Raw genomic sequence first — 18,527 nt, 5'->3', positions numbered from 1 at the left:
TCACATAAATCCCAAGCGAAGCATCCATGGGCATTGGTGCACGGCAGCAAACCTCTCAGGGTATTACTGCAATTCACGGATAGCTGGTTAAAAATGATTGGAGAATTGTCACAATGGACATGATACATTATATCTGGGAAGAGAACCACTCGTCGTGTGCCAGGGCAATGACGTCCCCGCCTCTGCAGAGCATATTGTAGCAAATTTTTCATGTCGGTCTGTATACAATATTGTAGAAGATCATTCCGTTAATGGCCTGGGTAATGCAGCTTTCATCGCATTATCAGGATGACTCGGGGGAGAAGGGGAGGGGTAAGACATCTTTGTCCTAATTAAACTACTGTCCCAATTACAAGACAGCAGAAATCTAATCATCCATACACTACAGGATTTTCTCAAGACATGGGCACGCACTTGAATATCAATCTCAAACTACATGCCTCTACGCACTGATCGAAGACGGGTTTTCATTATAGTTTCGACACGATATTGTTTTTTATGATCTTGTAACAAGAATTAATATGCACAAATGCAACACCTTATTTGATTTTTAAAACAATTACTGTCTTGAGCCACTATAAATAAAGTCTCGCAGCCATGTTATTCTGGCATTCATAGTTGTGTCATTGTATGCAGGAAGTTCCCAATGCATCATCTCTTCTGCCAGTCAGATGTGTGCTCAACATAGCAACACGTAAACTAGCAATGTGGCGGTGAGCTTCATACTTTTTGTTTTTTCAAGAACTCTTGATGTGTAGATTATTTCACAAGTTGGCCACCACACGACAAGCCTTGCTCAGCTAAGACTTCAGATGGAAGGCAATTATGTGATGATTGAGGTCAGGCCCAGCGGGTGATAAGGGGCTTTTTTTAATACCTGTGGCTACACTCTGTTGGATATTACCTGAACTCTCCTTCTTTTAATAGCAAGTTGCATCTTATACAAAGTAATTATTTTGCGTAAAAGAGGTCCCATTTAATAGTTGTTTCATCCAATTTATGCAGTTAAAAAAAGACATGACTTGGAAATGTTGTTGTTTTTCCATAAAAATGATGCTCCCATATATAGAAACCAAGGCCTGATTATGCAGTGGCAGCTACATACATAAAAGGCATATTCTCTTACATGTAATTTGGTTTGGCAACAAACACAATAGAAAGCCTGGGTGTGAAGACTAACATTAACAAGAGACCCGTGGGTCTAGCGCTCACCTGAGTATCGCAAGTTCACCTTTCACGCAGTCACTAATCTAAATTATTCACAGCTCTACCAAAATTTGATGAGGCATTCTCAAGTGGAAGATGAAAATGTACAATAAGGGCCCAATTTTTTCAAGATTCCTTAATTTGGGGGAATTGGGGCCCCCTGGGGCCCTCTGGGTGGGGCATGGTGCCCAGTTTGATAAATTGAGATCCTGACCACCTAGGGATGCTACCTGCCAAGTTTGACAAAAATCCATCATGAGGTTTTCAGGAAGAAGATGAAAATGTACAATTCAGGCCCCCATTTGGACCCTTCCAACCACCCCCCCCCCTACCCCCGAGAGGGGCACCCCTGGATCTCCTATGAACAAACTTGAAACTACAGTCATTAATGTACTCACTCATACAGTAGTATTATCTCAGCTCTATAACTTCTAATTCTAGAGAAGATTTTTAAAGATTCCTTCATTTGGGGGGTTTGGGCCCCCTGGGGGCCCCCTGGGCGGGGCATGGTGCCCATTTTAACAAATTGAGATCCTAACCCCCTAGGGATGCTACCTGCCAAGTTTGGTGAAAATGGGTCATGGGGTTCTCAAGAAGAAGATAAAAATGTACAATTTAGGCCCCATTAGGACCCCTCCTCACCCCCCCCCCCCCCCCCCCCCCCCCCGGGTCCCAAGGGGGGCACCCCTGATTCTGCCATGAACAAACTTGAAACTACAGTCATCAATGTGCTAACTCATAGTATTAACCTAGCTCTATCACTTCTGGTTCTAGAGAAGAAGATTTTTGCGGATTCCTTAATTTTGGGGGGTTTGGGCCCCCTGGGGGGCCCCTGGGTGGGTCATGGTGCCCATTTTAACAAATGGAGTTCCTAACCCCCTAGGGATGCTACCTGCCAAGTTTGGTGAAAATGGGTCATGGAGTTCTCAAGAAGAAGATGAAAATGTACAATTTAGGCCCCATTAGAACCCTTCCCCACCCCCCTCCCCTGGGTCCCAAGGGGGGCACTCCTGATTCTGCCATGAACAAACTTGAAACTACAGTCATCAATGTACTAACTCATAGTATTAACTTAGCTCTATCACTTCTGGTTCTAGAGAAGAAGATTTTTACAGATTCCTTCATTTGGGGGGTTTGGGCCCCCTGGGGGCCCCCTGGGCGGGGCATGGTGCCCATTTTAACAAATTGAGATCCTAACCCCTAGGGATGCTACCTGCCAAGTTTGGTGAAAATGGGTCATGGGGTTCTCAAGAAGAAGATAAAAATGTACAATTTAGGCCCCATTAGGACCCCTCCTCACCCCCCCCCCCCCCCCCTGGGTCCCAAGGGGGGCACCCCTGATTCTGCCATGAACAAACTTGAAACTACAGTCATCAATGTGCTAACTCATAGTATTAACCTAGCTCTATCACTTCCGGTTCTAGAGAAGAAGATTTTTGCGGATTCCTTAATTTTGGGGGGTTTGGGCCCCCTGGGGGCCCCCTGGGTGGGTCATGGTGCCCATTTTAACAAATGGAGTTCCTAACCCCCTAGGGATGCTACCTGCCAAGTTTGGTGAAAATGGGTCATGGAGTTCTCAAGAAGAAGATGAAAATGTACAATTTAGGCCCCATTAGAACCCTTCCCCACCCCCCTCCCCTGGGTCCCAAGGGGGGCACCCCTGATTCTGCCATGAACAAACTTGAAACTACAGTCATCAATGTACTAACTCATAGTATTAACTTAGCTCTATCACTTCTGGTTCTAGAGAAGAAGATTTTTACAGATTCCTTAATTTTGGGGGGTTTGGGCCCCCCTGGGGGCCCCCTGGGTGGGGCATGGTGCCCATTTTAACAAATTGAGTTCCTAACCCCCTAGGGATGCTACCTGCCAAGTTTGATGAAAATCGGTCATGGGGTTTTCAAGAAGAAGATGAAAATGTAAAGAGTTTACGCACGACGCACGACGGACGACGCACGACGGACGACGGACGACGGACGACGGACGACGGACGACGGACGACGCACGACGGACGCCGGACGAAGGGCGATCGCAATAGCTCACTTGAGCCTTTGGCTCAGGTGAGCTAACAAGTACTGGGTGCTACAAACCACTTTACCTGCTTGCCCAGGCCTACTACAAAGCACTGTCTGACAATGGACACTTGCCTGTTTAATGTGCAGTGCCCTTGCCCAAGTGCCCAAGCAGGCATAGGGTTTTTCTAATGTCCTGGTAATATCAACAATCCTTCAACTTCAAAAGAAGAAGAGGTTCCGGCAGAGTATATGGAATGATCTACTACTGCATGGAAATTCCATGCATCATCATAGAGCTGAGGGAGGGGAGGCAGAGTCAGGCGCAGCACTGCAGGTGTACTGCCTGGGAGGGGGGGGGGCTTGGGGGATGACATGAACGAAGTGAGGATTCATGTAGGAATGTTGGTTGCCAGTTACTACATCTACAACAATGGAGGCGGCTCAGTCTGCATCGATGCCTGCCTGGGTGTTGAAGTTGCCACATCTCTTCCTCCCAGGTTCTTTTGACGACACGCATCGCAAATGACAGAGACATTTGATGAGGTTAATTTATGGCGGTACTAGCATGATATGAAGCGAGGGGAAATGATCAGTATACCGCATTTTCGTGTGTGGCACATTTGATGGATGCGACTGGCACAGTTCTGTCATTCTGTTCATACCATCCATTCCCTCACTCCCGGGCCCCAGGTGCACGGCTCGAATAGAAGAAAAACACATAGCCCACATTCATTTCGGAGGAATGAATAAGCAACGATGGATGGAAATGCAAGAATTTTGGTAGGCTTCCTCTTACCCTGGGCCACCTTGCTCTCCTCGTAGCTGCTCGTTGTCAGGGACCTCTCTCGGAGGGCCTGCAGCTCCCGGGAAATATTTGACAGTCTGTCCTCTTCTATGACCTCATCTGGCGTTGTGTCTGTCGACTGGAGAGTCAAACAAAAGAAGATACAAAGATGAATAGATATAGAACAAAGAGAGAGATAGAAGACAAAGACAGATAAGTAGAATGACAGAGACAGATAGATGGATAGATAGATGGATAGATAGTGAAAAGGGGGAAAAGTAGCGAATTGCATACTGCACTGTTTCAAAAACAAACATAGAGAAGTGCACTTACACACTTGTCACCAAGCACAAGCAGCGGCATGTATGTTTGATATTCATTTTGCATATTTATAAGCAAACCATTTTGATGCAGGAGCCATCTGTTTCTCTGAATTCTTTTAAAAGTAAGGGGCAACATAAGCTCATGGCACTCAAAATGACAATAGATTTCTTCGCTTCAATCCTATCTTAACCGCAGCAATGCTTTCAATTTGCATGCAACTTATCAACAAATGTTTTGACTCAATCATGCAACAACAACAAGTGTTTTGACAGCATCCCATGCAATATCTCCCCATCACAATGGAATGTGAAGGGTGGGAATGGTCCTTGTAATCTCATCGCAACCATTCTGGGCCTGTCAACATACCTGGAACATTTCATCAAGCTCCTCGATTACTTCGTCCGCCGTGACCACAGGCGTGTCCATGTCAACGACGTCGTGATGAGACCGGGAGGAGAGGTACATGGAATGGAGGTCGAGACACTGGGCTAGGTCCTCATCCTCTGGAAGGTCCAGGTCATCATTGTGGGGCTGCCCAGAATGGATTAAAAATAAATAAATAAAATCACCCAACCAATCAAAGGCAGATCTTTCAATCACAAATGTTGTGAAAAAGCTTCTCTTAGAACAAAAATACTGTGACCAAGGAGACTACATTGCACAATGAAGACATTATTCAGGACATGGATTTAAAAAGTAGCATTTAATTTCATTGCAGTTTTGAATTTTTGAATTTTCACATGTATCATTTTCCTGCATCACTTTCAACTCTCTTTTTCATGACATCTGTTTATTAATCAACACACACCATTCTTTTTCCTTATTTTTTATTCCACAACTGGAAACTACAATACAATACATGTATGTGCTACACTTTGTGGGTGTGTACATCTATTTACCATGAACATGATTGTATAATACATATGCATCACAACATTATCAAGCTGATTCTTTACAATCTGTACTTAACTTTGTAAGTGTGTAGATCTATTCACCATAACATGATTGTACTGTATATGCTATAATTTTCGCGTGCATAAATTTTCGCGAATTGCCGCTGTCACACATTTTCGCGAGTGGTTAAATTCGCGATTGGGGGACCAGATAAAACATGAAGTGGCAAAGAAAGTGTGAATTTTCAACTTACTAGCAAATAAGAATGAAACTAGTTATACACTGCATGAAAAAACTTACCAAACTCTGCGAACTAGTAAGTTAGAATTCAACATTTCTGAAGTGGTTAAGTCAATCGTGATAAATTTCTGACGAGTGATAAATTTCGTGATAAATTTCTTGCGATAATAAATTGGCTCTCTACAGTATTCGTAAGTAGACGTGGACGTGCTATATGTAAGCTTAGCCAGTGAGTACGGTCTGTTCGGTAAGCCATGACATGGTATACTAGTACTGAAATGTTCGTATCATCAAGGCAAAGGATTCATTTTGGAAGGTAATATTTTCGCGTGTTGTTAATTTCGGGAATAGCTCCTGACTCGCGAAATTCGCGAAAATAAAACCCCCGCGAAATATATAGCCTATACAGTACTATGTTATCAAGTTGATGCTTTACAATCTGTATTACACTTTGCAAGTGTGTACATCCATTCACCATGTACATGATTGTACAACATTATTAAGTTGATGCCTTGCAATCTGTATTACATTTTGTAAGTTGTACATCTATTCAACATGGAAACAAACATATAACACATTATCATGCTGATGTTCTTGATCGCATGCACTGCAACACTTCAACATCTTATGTAGATCAAAGGGGTGTCCCGTTTGCAATTTCATTAGTGCCCTGTGTCATAGTTTCCTTGCAGCACACACACCATTAAATTGTGTCAGACAGACAGATCCATCGCTCTCTGTATCAATTTACCCAGTGCTCTCCCCTGCCTCTATGCTGAGTAAATTGAATCAGGCGTAAAGGACTTTTCCCCCTCCATCTAGTTTGTCAAAGGCATGAAAGCTCATTGAAATGCAGACATCAACTCCACGGAGAAAGGCTAAATTTATCGGGAGCGGCCCGACAAACGTGGCATGCCGAAGTTACGATATACCCCCAACAATCATCCAATGGCTAGGACCTGTCAAAACATGGGACATAATGTGAACAAACATACAGGGGAATATTTAAGACTACTGCAGATTTCATGGCAACCACATCAATCACCTTTCCCTCCTTATTTTTCTTGCTCTGTACAGTAATATATCACACCTTTTGTACACTCCTAAATCCTTAACCCTCTTCTGCTATGTTAACAATTCTTTCTGCCTCTTCTTGTCTCTGCCCACCTATTCGTCTGCCTGTCTCTGTCTCTTCCTCTGTCATTATTTTTTCTTTGCTCCTATCCATACTACCTACATTTCTTGCTGAAACCAGTTTGTCAACTCTTATTACGTTACTAAACTTTGTTGAGGAAAAATTATTCCAAGATAACTTGTTCTGATTAGTCTCTCACAGTTTTTAATCTTGGACTTTCAAGATTACAGAAACTTTTGACTTGGAAGTCCTGAGAACTTATCTTTCATAAGCAAATCCTAGATTATTTGTATGGATGTTTTCTTTCATCCAATCAAGGTTTCATGCACCTATAATAAATGTTTACATAAAATCATTGACCTGACACATCCAGAATACATCATGTGTATAAACCTCCTCCTTATTGTAAGAGACATACAATGCTTTCTTCATGAACCCTTATTACATTGTTCAGAATTTTTGTAGTTATGACATTTAGAACTATGCATAAATCATTAATTATGTGTCATTTACCATTTGCTGGTCTTGCGTTCAAGAGCATTGAAAAAGGGGAATTATCAAAGCATGCCTCTCCATTGTACACTTTCTATTTCCAACATCAAAGATGCATTCAGTCATTCCAGGTCTGAGCTTTTCCACTCCTTCCAAGGTAAATTACCTTTCATTGTAGCTTTTAGAGGGCATTCAAAGCACTTAACATGATGTTGCATTGCTGTAAGATGCCAAGACAGCAAAAAATCTTTGAGCTTTTGATCCTTTCACATTTTTTTGTCCTTCTTAGCTAAAGGCCTCTCCCAATTGAACTTCTCCATCTTGAACATTTCTCAGTTGAGGCAATGCAGCCACAAAGCGACTCATGTTTGTACAGGGCCAAAGACATACGGGGCGAACGATGGGCGGAAAGGCAGAGGACTACTTCAGGAGCTCATAACTCTCCCTTCGTCTCTCAAATAATTTGCAACGCACGCTGGAAAGGTGACACACGCTACATGAATAACTGATGTTGAAACAGCGTCGCTGCATTATCTACTCATCCTATGCAAAGACCTCATCTTTCCCTCGCAGAACATCAGATGTAAATTTGCTCGTTTTTCACCACTACAGTTGGCTCTTGAAGCACATAAAGGCATCTTATTATGGATGTAAGCACTTCTGCACACAAATTATCATTGACTGTGCATCTACAGAGTTAATGATGGCCATTAAACTTACATTCACAGTTTTGTCGTGGTGTGATATCTGGTTTAAAGCCATTACTACTGGGAAATCTATACACAGTACAATCTACAAATTTAAATGATGACATGCTTTGCGTCAGAGTGTTCTACATTATTGAAAGACTCCCACTGCATTTCCATGAATATGATGATCAATTACCAACATCTTTCTGACTAATACTTGCGCAACGTTGATCATGATATTCACAAATATCTTATCGATGGCTCTGGACCTCTATGTGAGTGCAGGGGCGCTAGCTAATCTACATTTTCATGACAACTCCTGATTTTTAGGTCTATGCTCATATCTTTCTGAAAGCTAGCACACATGTAAGTGTCCAGTACACTGTACAACCAGCAGTTTATGAGCCAATAAAAAAGATACCACTACATAAAAAGTGATCTGTAACTTCAAATACGCCATATAGAAATGTATGATGAAAAAAAAAATTGCAATGCATAGAGAGAGCTCATATGACTGTTAGATTGAGCTATCTTCTCAAACTTTGCTGATGTGTTATACTAAAACTGCTACATGTATTCGCTCAATCCACATTTATATTAGGGTTTCATTCCCCTTTAATACACGTATGGGTCAAGAGGAACATTAGTGGGCATTATGTGTCTTGTCCGGTGGCGTAAAGGCCGGACAAGATTTCAAACCAAAGATCTCTTGCTGAAGGGACAAAAGTTTATCCACTAAACCATAGTGTTCTCAGCATTTGAACTTCTGAAGATCATTGCAACGTTCTGCTGAAATGATGCTGCAGTCTGCATTCTTCTTCCGGCCTTCATTCTAATCATACCCAACCGTCTCTGGGTGCTCGTACATGTGAAAATGGGACCTTTGATGACGTCAGTATGGGATGCACAGCGAGTTAAGACTGTACTGAGTGCCTTGCAAGAACTGTATAATTACATGACAAGTGTGCGCGATGAAAGTGAGAGAAACTAACGACACCCGTAGCTCATCACCAACACTGCGCGATCGACTCTCTTCGCTTCCTTAATGATCTGTCGCAGAGATGGAGCGGAATGTCACTCGCATTCCGAGTAAGCCACCTGGCAAAGTTCAAATTCATGATCTACGCAGAACACTTCATCTATTTATGGCCTTCTAAACTGGTCATGTTTGAATAGAATTACATTGCAATTCCTCAGATGTATATATAATTATGACAGTGCTCTCTAAATTTTGAGTTTCATTTCCTAGAGTTTTAACCCATCTTTTATGTCTCTAGAAAAAAAAGAACTATTGTTCTCATACATGAATAGCATCACAGCCATGAATTTTATTATTGGAAAATTGAGCAAAGAAAATGGGATTCCATCAATTGCCATGAATTTTAACTAAGTGTACCAATACCCTGAGAGTTATGTTTACAATATTTGCAGAATATACTTGAGATGTATGCCCTCTTCAAAATATTCGAATTTTTTTTGTCACTCTGATTTGTATCTATTTGGATTCAACTTCTGTAAATTTTAAAGAGTATACAAAAATAAAGAACGACTTGAAACAGACTAGTCTATCACTTGATTCTTTCAATCGAACAATCGCAGTATCGATATTTTTTTTCTTTCAAATATGTCTTGAACAATAGTGATAGATGCACACGCGCATGTACTTTCATTGATACCTCGCTCAACAATTGACATGGAACCTTGATATTATTCATAAAAACATTAAAAACAATAAAATGGCAAGTGCCCTACAGCCGAATGGGATCCATTTCTTGTGTAGACAGCACAATGTACCAATGTAAATACACACAATCTGTAATGTGAAAACAACACACAATCTGTTGAATGTGAAAACACAGAAACTTGAACTCTAATGTCTCTCGTTTTCAGTTACCACAAAAGTGGGGTTTTTTTTTCTCCTTTTTCTAAGCTTTTCCAATCCCTCCACTCCACTCCACTTCACATGGGAAATAAAATCTTTTGTTTCTTCCTTGTATAGTTGAATGTTTGTATTGCGACATTGGAGGAGGAGAGAGAGGAGAGGATCTAGAGAGAGATGTAAAGCAGACAGGCAGAGAGCAGACCAGTAGAGGAATTTCTTAATTTATCAGGTTTGCCATCAAGAGCACCAGCTCCAGACACCACGGCGCCGTCTGAAAACCAGAGCCCGAGACTGAAAACATACACAGTCCTCAAAACATGGTTTTGCATTTCAACTGTTTGCTGATTAAAACAGATGACATTTTGACGGAGGCACGAACACACAGTGAGAGAGTGGTAGTGCCTCCAGGCTTTGGGGAGAAAAAGGGGGGGTGGGGGACACAGCAAATGCTTTACAGATGACATAATGGTAAAAAACATGTTCTGCGGGTCTTTACTCAAGATGCCCTCTGAATTACGAAACATTTTCCAATAATGCACTATAGCAGAGATTGTACAAATGAATTCAAGGCAGAAAACAAATTCATACAGCCCATACCTACATACACAGTATATGTACTATGGATCTTCAAACCATTAGGCAAACAAGAAACTATTAGTGAACTCTTGACTTCCCCATGGTGTACACTTAATATTCTACATGTATGTTCAATAGTCTAAATACCTCTTAAAATGTAATGTCTGTGAGTACTGAAAACCCAAAAGTTGTAAAGTTTACTCTTGGATTTCATGAAAAAGCTCATTTATATTACAATTCAGTCATGCTTTGCAGAGTTAGTGATGTGAAATCAGTACATGTATTTATGATAAGCATTACATCATGTTTGATATAACCTTTAAGGCATTATTTACCATTTGCAGATGAAACAAAAACCCAGCTTTAGTGCTTCAAAATAGTTCTAGAATTTGAGTTAGGGATAGAAACAACCAATGTAAAAATTTTAATCAAGATAATCAATGTTACGTATTGTTAAATATACAAAATGTGAACAATAGTTATAATAAAATTGTGTCTAGAATAAACCATCTACAGTTATGGTTTAATAAGAAAAACAGAGATATACATGTATCTCCTTATATTTTAGGTTTAATTGCAAATTCGTAATATTGCAGGATGTTTTATGATACAACTGACCTTGACATATGGATCTAATGTGATAACTCAAACATTGTTAAAACACTGCTCCCAATGGTAAACTGTACCTTTAATGCACTGTGTAGTATGCCTCTAGAATCCTTTCTTAAATAGGTATAAAAAAGCAACAATATAAAATATTCAATTAAGTTTGAGCAAGGTAGCAATCCTAATCAGATATGATTATGAATCAAGTTAGCAAATTATTCAACAATTCTTTGTGTGCTTTGTGGAATATCTGCTCAAAAAAAAAATTAAATGAAAAAAAAAAGAATATCTGTCTTTTACATGAAAAATACAGGACTACATGACCCAATGAATGATTCAATGAATGTTCTGGCTATAATTTCTACATTTGTGACAATATACTCTATATACCATAACATATTTCATGTGTATGATATTCATCAAATTAGGACTCATTTACACAATTACGCATGTGGTTACATTTGTGATTGAGAACCACAGTAGCAGAATGGTAAATAAATATGATTTTCAAGAGAAAAAGTAGAGATTTCCTAGTTTGGAAACAGTATGATAAGTTTGAATGCTAAATCAGATAAACACCATTTTCACATTTTTGAAGTAAGGTTATCATCAAATACAAGAAAAAAATAATTTTTTAAAGTGATACTGCACTAATTACATAACAAGAAGTGACTTTTAAAAAATATAAACAAATCACACATATTTTAATAAATCTCTTTGTTTTTCAGCTGATTAAATGGTAAATATCTCAATTGATAAAAACTGGATGTGTATCTATTTTGCATTTTAACTCTTCATAATAATGTGGTATGGAAGAGATTACTCTATACATTTTTAAATTCATACAGTTCCCTGAAATAACACTGGAAGATATAATACGGGTATACAGGTATTTGATGCATGCTTCATACACTCTACAGGATAAGGAAAATTGTGGCACAGTGATAGCTTCTTAATGAGACATCCATTTACAGAAGGTTGAGCCCTCTTTGATAATACTCCTGAGATACTGTACCTATCAGGCCCTGCATCGAAACAGCTTTTTAATAGATTGATAAGTCTTTTGAAGCATTAGTCAGATAAAGCGTACTGTGTGTGTGCCTGCTAGCTCGCACTGATACATGTGTTCATGCATCACATAATATACTACCTCTATATTTACACATGGAAGCATGCCTACATTGTAGGGCGCAAGAGCATCGCTGCAATGTGTACTGGCTTGTGTATGGCAGAGGCCATACATATTTAATTGATCATTTCAGCATCCTTGCAGGCAGTTGTTAGACGACACTGTTATCTTTACAGATGGATTATTGCATACAAACGTGTTGTGATTTTTGTTTTTTCTTTTTGAATCACGGTTCAAAGGGATAAGGTTTTTGACTGTCACACAGGAGATCCTGGGATTAAATCCTGCTTGGCATTTACGTTTGTACATCAGTTGATAATCCCAGGATGAGACGTTTTACCCACGCCGTTCCTCTTGACCTTAGTGTACAAATGAGCATCTAGCAATGCTGGGGAAATGGCAAACTCAGGGCCCAATGGGAGAACACTGAAGATGCTCCCACGTTCAAATTGATACAAGATAGCATTAGTATGTATTATACAACACCTATTTAGAATGTAGCTATCCGATTGGTCGATTGCCCATCACGTGACATTTAGTGAAAAGTTCCATTGCACACTCTGGCTGTCTAAGCAGAGCAATTTTGTTTGACCAAAATGTTCCATTGCACGTGCTCTGATATGACAACAAACAAACATGTGCCACGCGCACTCAACAATTACAAGCGCACTTACTTTTGTCACTCATTTTTGTAAACAACTTTGTTTCGCATACGTACATGTACATACACGGTGACTACCACTGTGAGGCTACTCATTCGTCTTTCACTGAAATTGTTGCCATTTCTGTGCTAAATTTAAGAATCTGTGAGTACCAAATCTGTTGACGTTCAAGGTGTTGTATAAAACAAATAGTGTATGGTCTTTACTCGAGCAATGGAACCAGATTTCGCACTCGGTGAAAGATGAGGTGCACTATTCAACGCGGCTTCGCCTCGTTGAATGGAGCGCCTCTACCTTTCACCTCGTGCAAAATCTTGTACCATTGCACTCGAGACCATTCACTATTTGTATACAACGTGTGATATTGCTAGCATTACATTCATCAAATGAAGAATAAGCAGTAGTATATTGGCAGTAGTCATTGCAATTGTCTAGTATAAGAAGAAGGAGTAGTAGCAGTAGTAGTAGTAGTAGTCGTAGTAGTCGTAGTAGTAGAAGTAATAGTAGTAGTCGTAGTCGTCGTCGTCGTAGTAGTCGTAGCAGTAGTCGTAGTAGTAGTCGTAGTAGTAGTAGTAGTAGTAGTCATCGTCGTCGACGTAGTAGTGGTAATCGTAGCAGTCACAGTAGTAGTACGGATGTAGTAGTAGTAGTCGCAGTAGTAGTAGTCGTAGTAGTAGTAGTAGTAGTAGTATTCGTCGTCGTTGTTGTAGTAGTAGTAGTAGCAGTAGTATAGTAGAAGTGGTGGTAGTAGTCGTAGTAGCAGTAGTCGTAGTAGTCGTAGTCGTAATAGTAGTCGTAGTAGTAGCCGTAGTAGTAGTAGTCGTAGTAGCAGTAGTCGTAGTAGTAGTAGTCGTAGTAGTAGTCGTAGTAGTAGTAGTCGTCGTAGTCGTCGTCGTCGTAGTAGCAGTCGTAGTAGGTTAGTAGTAGTCGTAGTAGGTTAGTAGTAGTCGTCGTAGTTGTCGTCGTCGTCGTAGTAGTAGTGGTAGTAGTAGTAGTCGTAGTCGTCGTCGTAGTAGTAGTTGTAGTTGTAGTAGTAGTAGTAGTAGTGGTGGTAGTAGTAGTAGCAGTAGCACAGTAGTGGTGGTGGTGGTGGTAGTAGTAGTTGTCGTAGATGTAGTAGTAATAGTAGTGGTAGTAATAGTATCATTAGTAGAAGTTGGTAGTAAAAAGTAGTACGCTGCATACATGTAAAAAGACAACATCTTTTTAGCAACTGTCTTTACTGGATCTTACCCTCTTTTCAACAAGTCGCAGGGTAGGCATGTGCTTCCGTCTCGTGTGTGAGTTCTGCCAGTCTAGTGGCATGACTTGGCCAAGCTGGTCTGTAACCTGCTTCCATAACCTGTAGGGACATAGGGAGAAAGATGAATACCGTAAAACATGATATATTCGCGGCATGAATTTTTCGCGAATTGGAGCCGACAGCCTATTTCGCGGCATGAAATTTTCGCGAAGTGCCACTGGCGTTCAATGCATATAATGTAAACATGGACTTTCGCGTGCATTTTAATTTCGTGAATCTTGGCGCTCGCGAAATTCGCGAAATTAAAGTGCGCGCGAAAATTCCTTGTTTTACAGTATACAGTGCTTCGTTGTAGACTACCTTGAGATCGGTGATTACATCAAAATACGGTAAAGCTCTGCATATGAATTTTAGCATTTATCAACACACCAATGCCACTGATCATTGATTTTTGCTTTAATACTGATTTCTCACCAACTCCCTGGCAATTGTGAGAAATAATCAATTACAAATCTCCCCCAATAAAATTGAAAACAGATATATCATAAAATGAATAATAAATAATAAATAATAAATTAATTAATTAATAATACGTATAAGAATAAATAAACAAATAATATATATGTAAATAAATAAATGAATAAATACATGTTACTTTGGAACAAATCTATACCACCAGTTAACAACTCGCGGCAAACTAGATAAGGAAAGAGAAAATGATATGTCATTTCTATATATATGGATAATATCACACTTGAAGTGACAAGAGGTATACATGAACATCCTACTTCATGAACATATATGAAACATGTTATGAAACATTTTTCAACATATATGATGAAACATGTTTGACACTACACAATAATAGTATGCTTTTATGATTCAATACAGAGTTTTATAAGAAAAAAAAACAAGCAATATTGCCACATGCATGACCAACAAACTAGTCATGGCTTGACATATATGGGTCAGTTCAGACCTAGACCTATGAAACAGCTTCATCGTAAAGATGGAACTTAACAAGAACTGAGAGAAAATGCATTTTCAATTCATGCCTACTTAAACCATGTCAGAATAACTACTCCACTAGTCAAAGGAGGTTTATTGAGTAATTAAAGTTCAACAACCCCATATCCTTTCAACAACAACAACAAAATCCAAAAGTGCAGGCTATATACCTGAAGTTAGTTACAAAGAAAATAAAAACATACTTTAATGTGCGGCTCTAAAATTGTCAAAAGCCAGGATGAAATGAGATACACTTCAACGGGCATCATGGACAACCATGATCGCCACACGTCACTCTGTATTTCGTTCCTGCTCAACCTTTGCTGCATTATGCATTCCCTTCATCTAGTGACGCCAATGGGGGGCCATTTATCAGGCCTGCATGAATTACTGATGTGCTCTAGAAAGCAGCACTGTACCATCTCCAAGAACAGGATTTCTTACTTCTTTTTTTTATCCAGCTGAAAAAATTTACTAAGATGGATATTTCAGAAGGTCACGTGATAAAAACTCTACATCGAAAGGAATATCTCAAAGGGATGTACCAGGATACATAACTAAACAGGAATATATATCTACATATGGGATTTTACAAATGGACATTTCCAAAGATATACCATAAAGGGGGCATATCTAATGACAAGTATTATGGGGAAAGATCAGAAGGTCAGGAAGGAAATATTTGGCTCGTGATCAATCTTAGCCGGTCTATCACCTCCGTACACATGCCTGACATTTCAAAGAGAGGCAGAGCCATATATCTGCAGTCTAGGAGGTAAATCCGCTTGTGTTTCCAATAGAAAAGTTTAAAGCTACCATAGAATAATACCAGGTGGAAAGAGAAGATGCGCTTGTATCTCCTAATCCCTCGGCGGTTTTGTATTGTTTAGCAACTTTTTTTTCTCTCTCCTTCTCTTTTACATTTCATTACATCAACATCTAAGTGTAATTGGAGCCATAAAAGTGTATTTGTAAGCACTGCTTCTTGTGGGGTTTCTACAATTAAGTTCTATTCTCCATTCTTTGTGCCAATTACTTTGCTTATAAATACAGTGTGTACTTTTGTGTGTCTTTTTATTGTACTCCTGAAATGATGGTGAATAAATTGATTGAAATTGAATTGAATACAAGCAGGGGTTTTTTACTCCCTCTAGCTCTTTGTCTTTTCTCTCTATCTTTTTTTTTTCCTTTTATCATTATTTTCTCCTAACCCCAATCTACATCTAGACCGATTCTGACCTGGCAGAAAATCCGCCATAACTGCGATGTCCCAAGTGCGTAAGTATGCTGAATACAAGATATATATATTGCTGTGGGTGCGAGCCAGTTGGAATATGTGTATATCATGCGTTTGCATCACACGTGTGTTCATGGGACAACGTAGTAATGGCCAACTTTGCTGCCAGGTTGGATCGGTCTATATGCAAAATAACAAACAATGGACCGATAAGTTGTACTGCCAATACAAAGAAATGCTAATAAGATATTTCTGTCATACCAGAATTGTTACATATATAATGCAATCATATATATGTAATTCTGTTTTTTACAATGGGGTGTTTGGTGATGAAATATGTGATTATGTGAGATGAAACAAGAAAAACACAAAAGCTATTCTATGAGCATAACCGAAATATGATAATAACCAATATTTATATCACACTTTTACTATACAGACTCAAAGTGCTTTAATAATTGTAACAAAATACAAGAAATCAACAATACTTACAAAACAAAACAGAGAAATGACAAAGCAAAACAAATAGACAATGACTTTAAACTTGTCAGATCACTAGCAGCGTAATTAAGCAAGATGTCTACAGAGGTCTTACTTTTGGAACAAATAGGTTTTTAACTGTCTTTTAAATTGATCTGTGTTAACTGCTGATTGGATAATTGTGGGGAGACTGTTCCAGGATTGTGGCTACTATATTAAATACACTCGTGGTTATTATTATAAGTACACTATGCAAGTGTATAAACTACTTCAATTCACAGAAAATATGACCATGAAGAATGGCGCAGAATTTAAAAAAAAAATAAAAGTTCTGCCACTTCATGAGACTAGGAGTATGGATGGTTCAACTCTAAAATGAAAGGTAATTACATATAGTTGGCATCTTCTGAGATTCCATACAGGACATGGTAGTTATATGCATCTTGAGCTGTGAGTTCAACAAAAAAAAAGACACCAGCTCCATTTACAACTTTAAACTGCAGATTAACACTTCACAATTATTGATATCATTAAAGAACCCTGGTGGGGTTCACACACAATGCATACAAACTGGCTTCTGTTAAACTTTTCATAATTTTAAAAAGGACACAGCAATACAGCATATATACCAAGTACTCATTTTTTTTTCTTCTAGTTCTTTATTCAAAAAAAAAAAAAAATCCCACGAGGTTCCAAAGTGTTCTAATTGCTATTTCACTCAAAACCACAAGAAGTAATTTAAACATCTTCAACAATGCAGGCAGGTGGTGGCATGTGTTTGCTCATGCAAGGAGGTCTTTGAGTAGAATCTTGCCGATCATCTCAAACAAGACATTGTTGAGGACCCAGGGTAAAAATGCACTTAGAGCCTACCGGTCAGTATCTTTCACATTTTTGGGCCCCCCACGCTCCCACTTCTTCCCCATTCGCCCCGGGTGTGTAGCCTGTACAGGAAGGACACACACATTTCCCACAGATCTCTGGCCTCAGAGTACAGAGATTGATTCAGAAGGTGGCCGAGGTAAATGTCACAAAGTCTTGTCGCATGGAAAGCGTTGAAATCTACACGGAGGGCTGCCATACATGGTGCCTCCCATTTCAGATAATTCCATCACGCAATCCCACCATTACCGCTTGTTCTACTTTGCACTTTTACCCGGACAGACCCCATCTCAAGACAAAAAAAAAAACAAAGTACAGATACCTCAAACAAATGTCAGAGTTTAGAAGAAATGGGGACCACTTCAAAGCAGTACTTCAAAGAGAACCTTCTATTTCACTGTCATATCACATTCCAATTTAAGCCCAAGAGGAAGTGTCTCGAGTAGGATTAATTCCCCGTCACCATAGCAACACAAGGCAGTCTGGATATCACCCCAAATCATGGACACGGGTGGGATTCTATACAACATTAGCATGGGGGAACAATGGCAGGATTAGACACAGGCAGGCTTGTAAAAGGAATCGTGGCCAAAGCTTTGTCATTTGCAGGACAGATGAGTTCTAGTACCATGTTTTTCTATCTATCTATCTATAAATCCATCTCTTTCTATTGATCTATCTGTCCATCTTTAATCTAAAATGTTTACTGTGGACTGAAACTTACAGAGTATTTTCACAGCAATCACAAGCAAGTATAATGTGCTAAAGCCAAAACGACAAAATTTAAATGGCCTGTGTCCAAGTTTCTGTGCTTTGTAATAATCTGATTGTTGTGATGGATATGGGATTAATGTGAGCCCCTCAACACAATTCACAGGAAGAAAAACTGTCGTCTCACAGAAAACCCCTGTAATCTTGCCTTCATTCGCAAAAAGTCATACTGAGTTTGAATCGAGAGTTTGTTTCCCCCTGAATAAAGCGATTTTGAAATAAAGCAGCTTGAAATGAGACTACACGGACACCAAGGAGTTGAAAGTCAAGGA

The 18,527-nt window shown here is 39.5% G+C and overlaps 1 protein-coding gene across 1 annotated transcript in view; it reads right to left on the bottom strand.

Moving 5' to 3' along the window:
* Positions 1-18,527, bottom strand: part of LOC139719489 (fasciculation and elongation protein zeta-2-like) — an 89,847-nt gene that overhangs the window by 42,966 nt on the left and 28,354 nt on the right. The window contains exons 2-4 of the mRNA XM_071630907.1: positions 13,868-13,976; positions 4,696-4,860; positions 4,018-4,144 (exon numbers count right to left, since the gene is read on the bottom strand). Coding sequence (XP_071487008.1) covers positions 4,018-4,144; positions 4,696-4,860; positions 13,868-13,976 — 401 coding nt within the window. The remainder of the gene's footprint in view (positions 1-4,017; positions 4,145-4,695; positions 4,861-13,867; positions 13,977-18,527) is intronic.

This window comes from Diadema antillarum, unplaced genomic scaffold (genome assembly GCF_040938485.1).
Source record: "Diadema antillarum isolate AM-2024a unplaced genomic scaffold, OU_Dant_1.0 scf00000111, whole genome shotgun sequence".
Taxonomy (NCBI): Eukaryota; Metazoa; Echinodermata; class Echinoidea; order Diadematoida; family Diadematidae; genus Diadema; species Diadema antillarum.
Note: the sequence above shows the minus strand (reverse complement) of the source record. Positions and strands in the feature narration are given on the sequence as shown.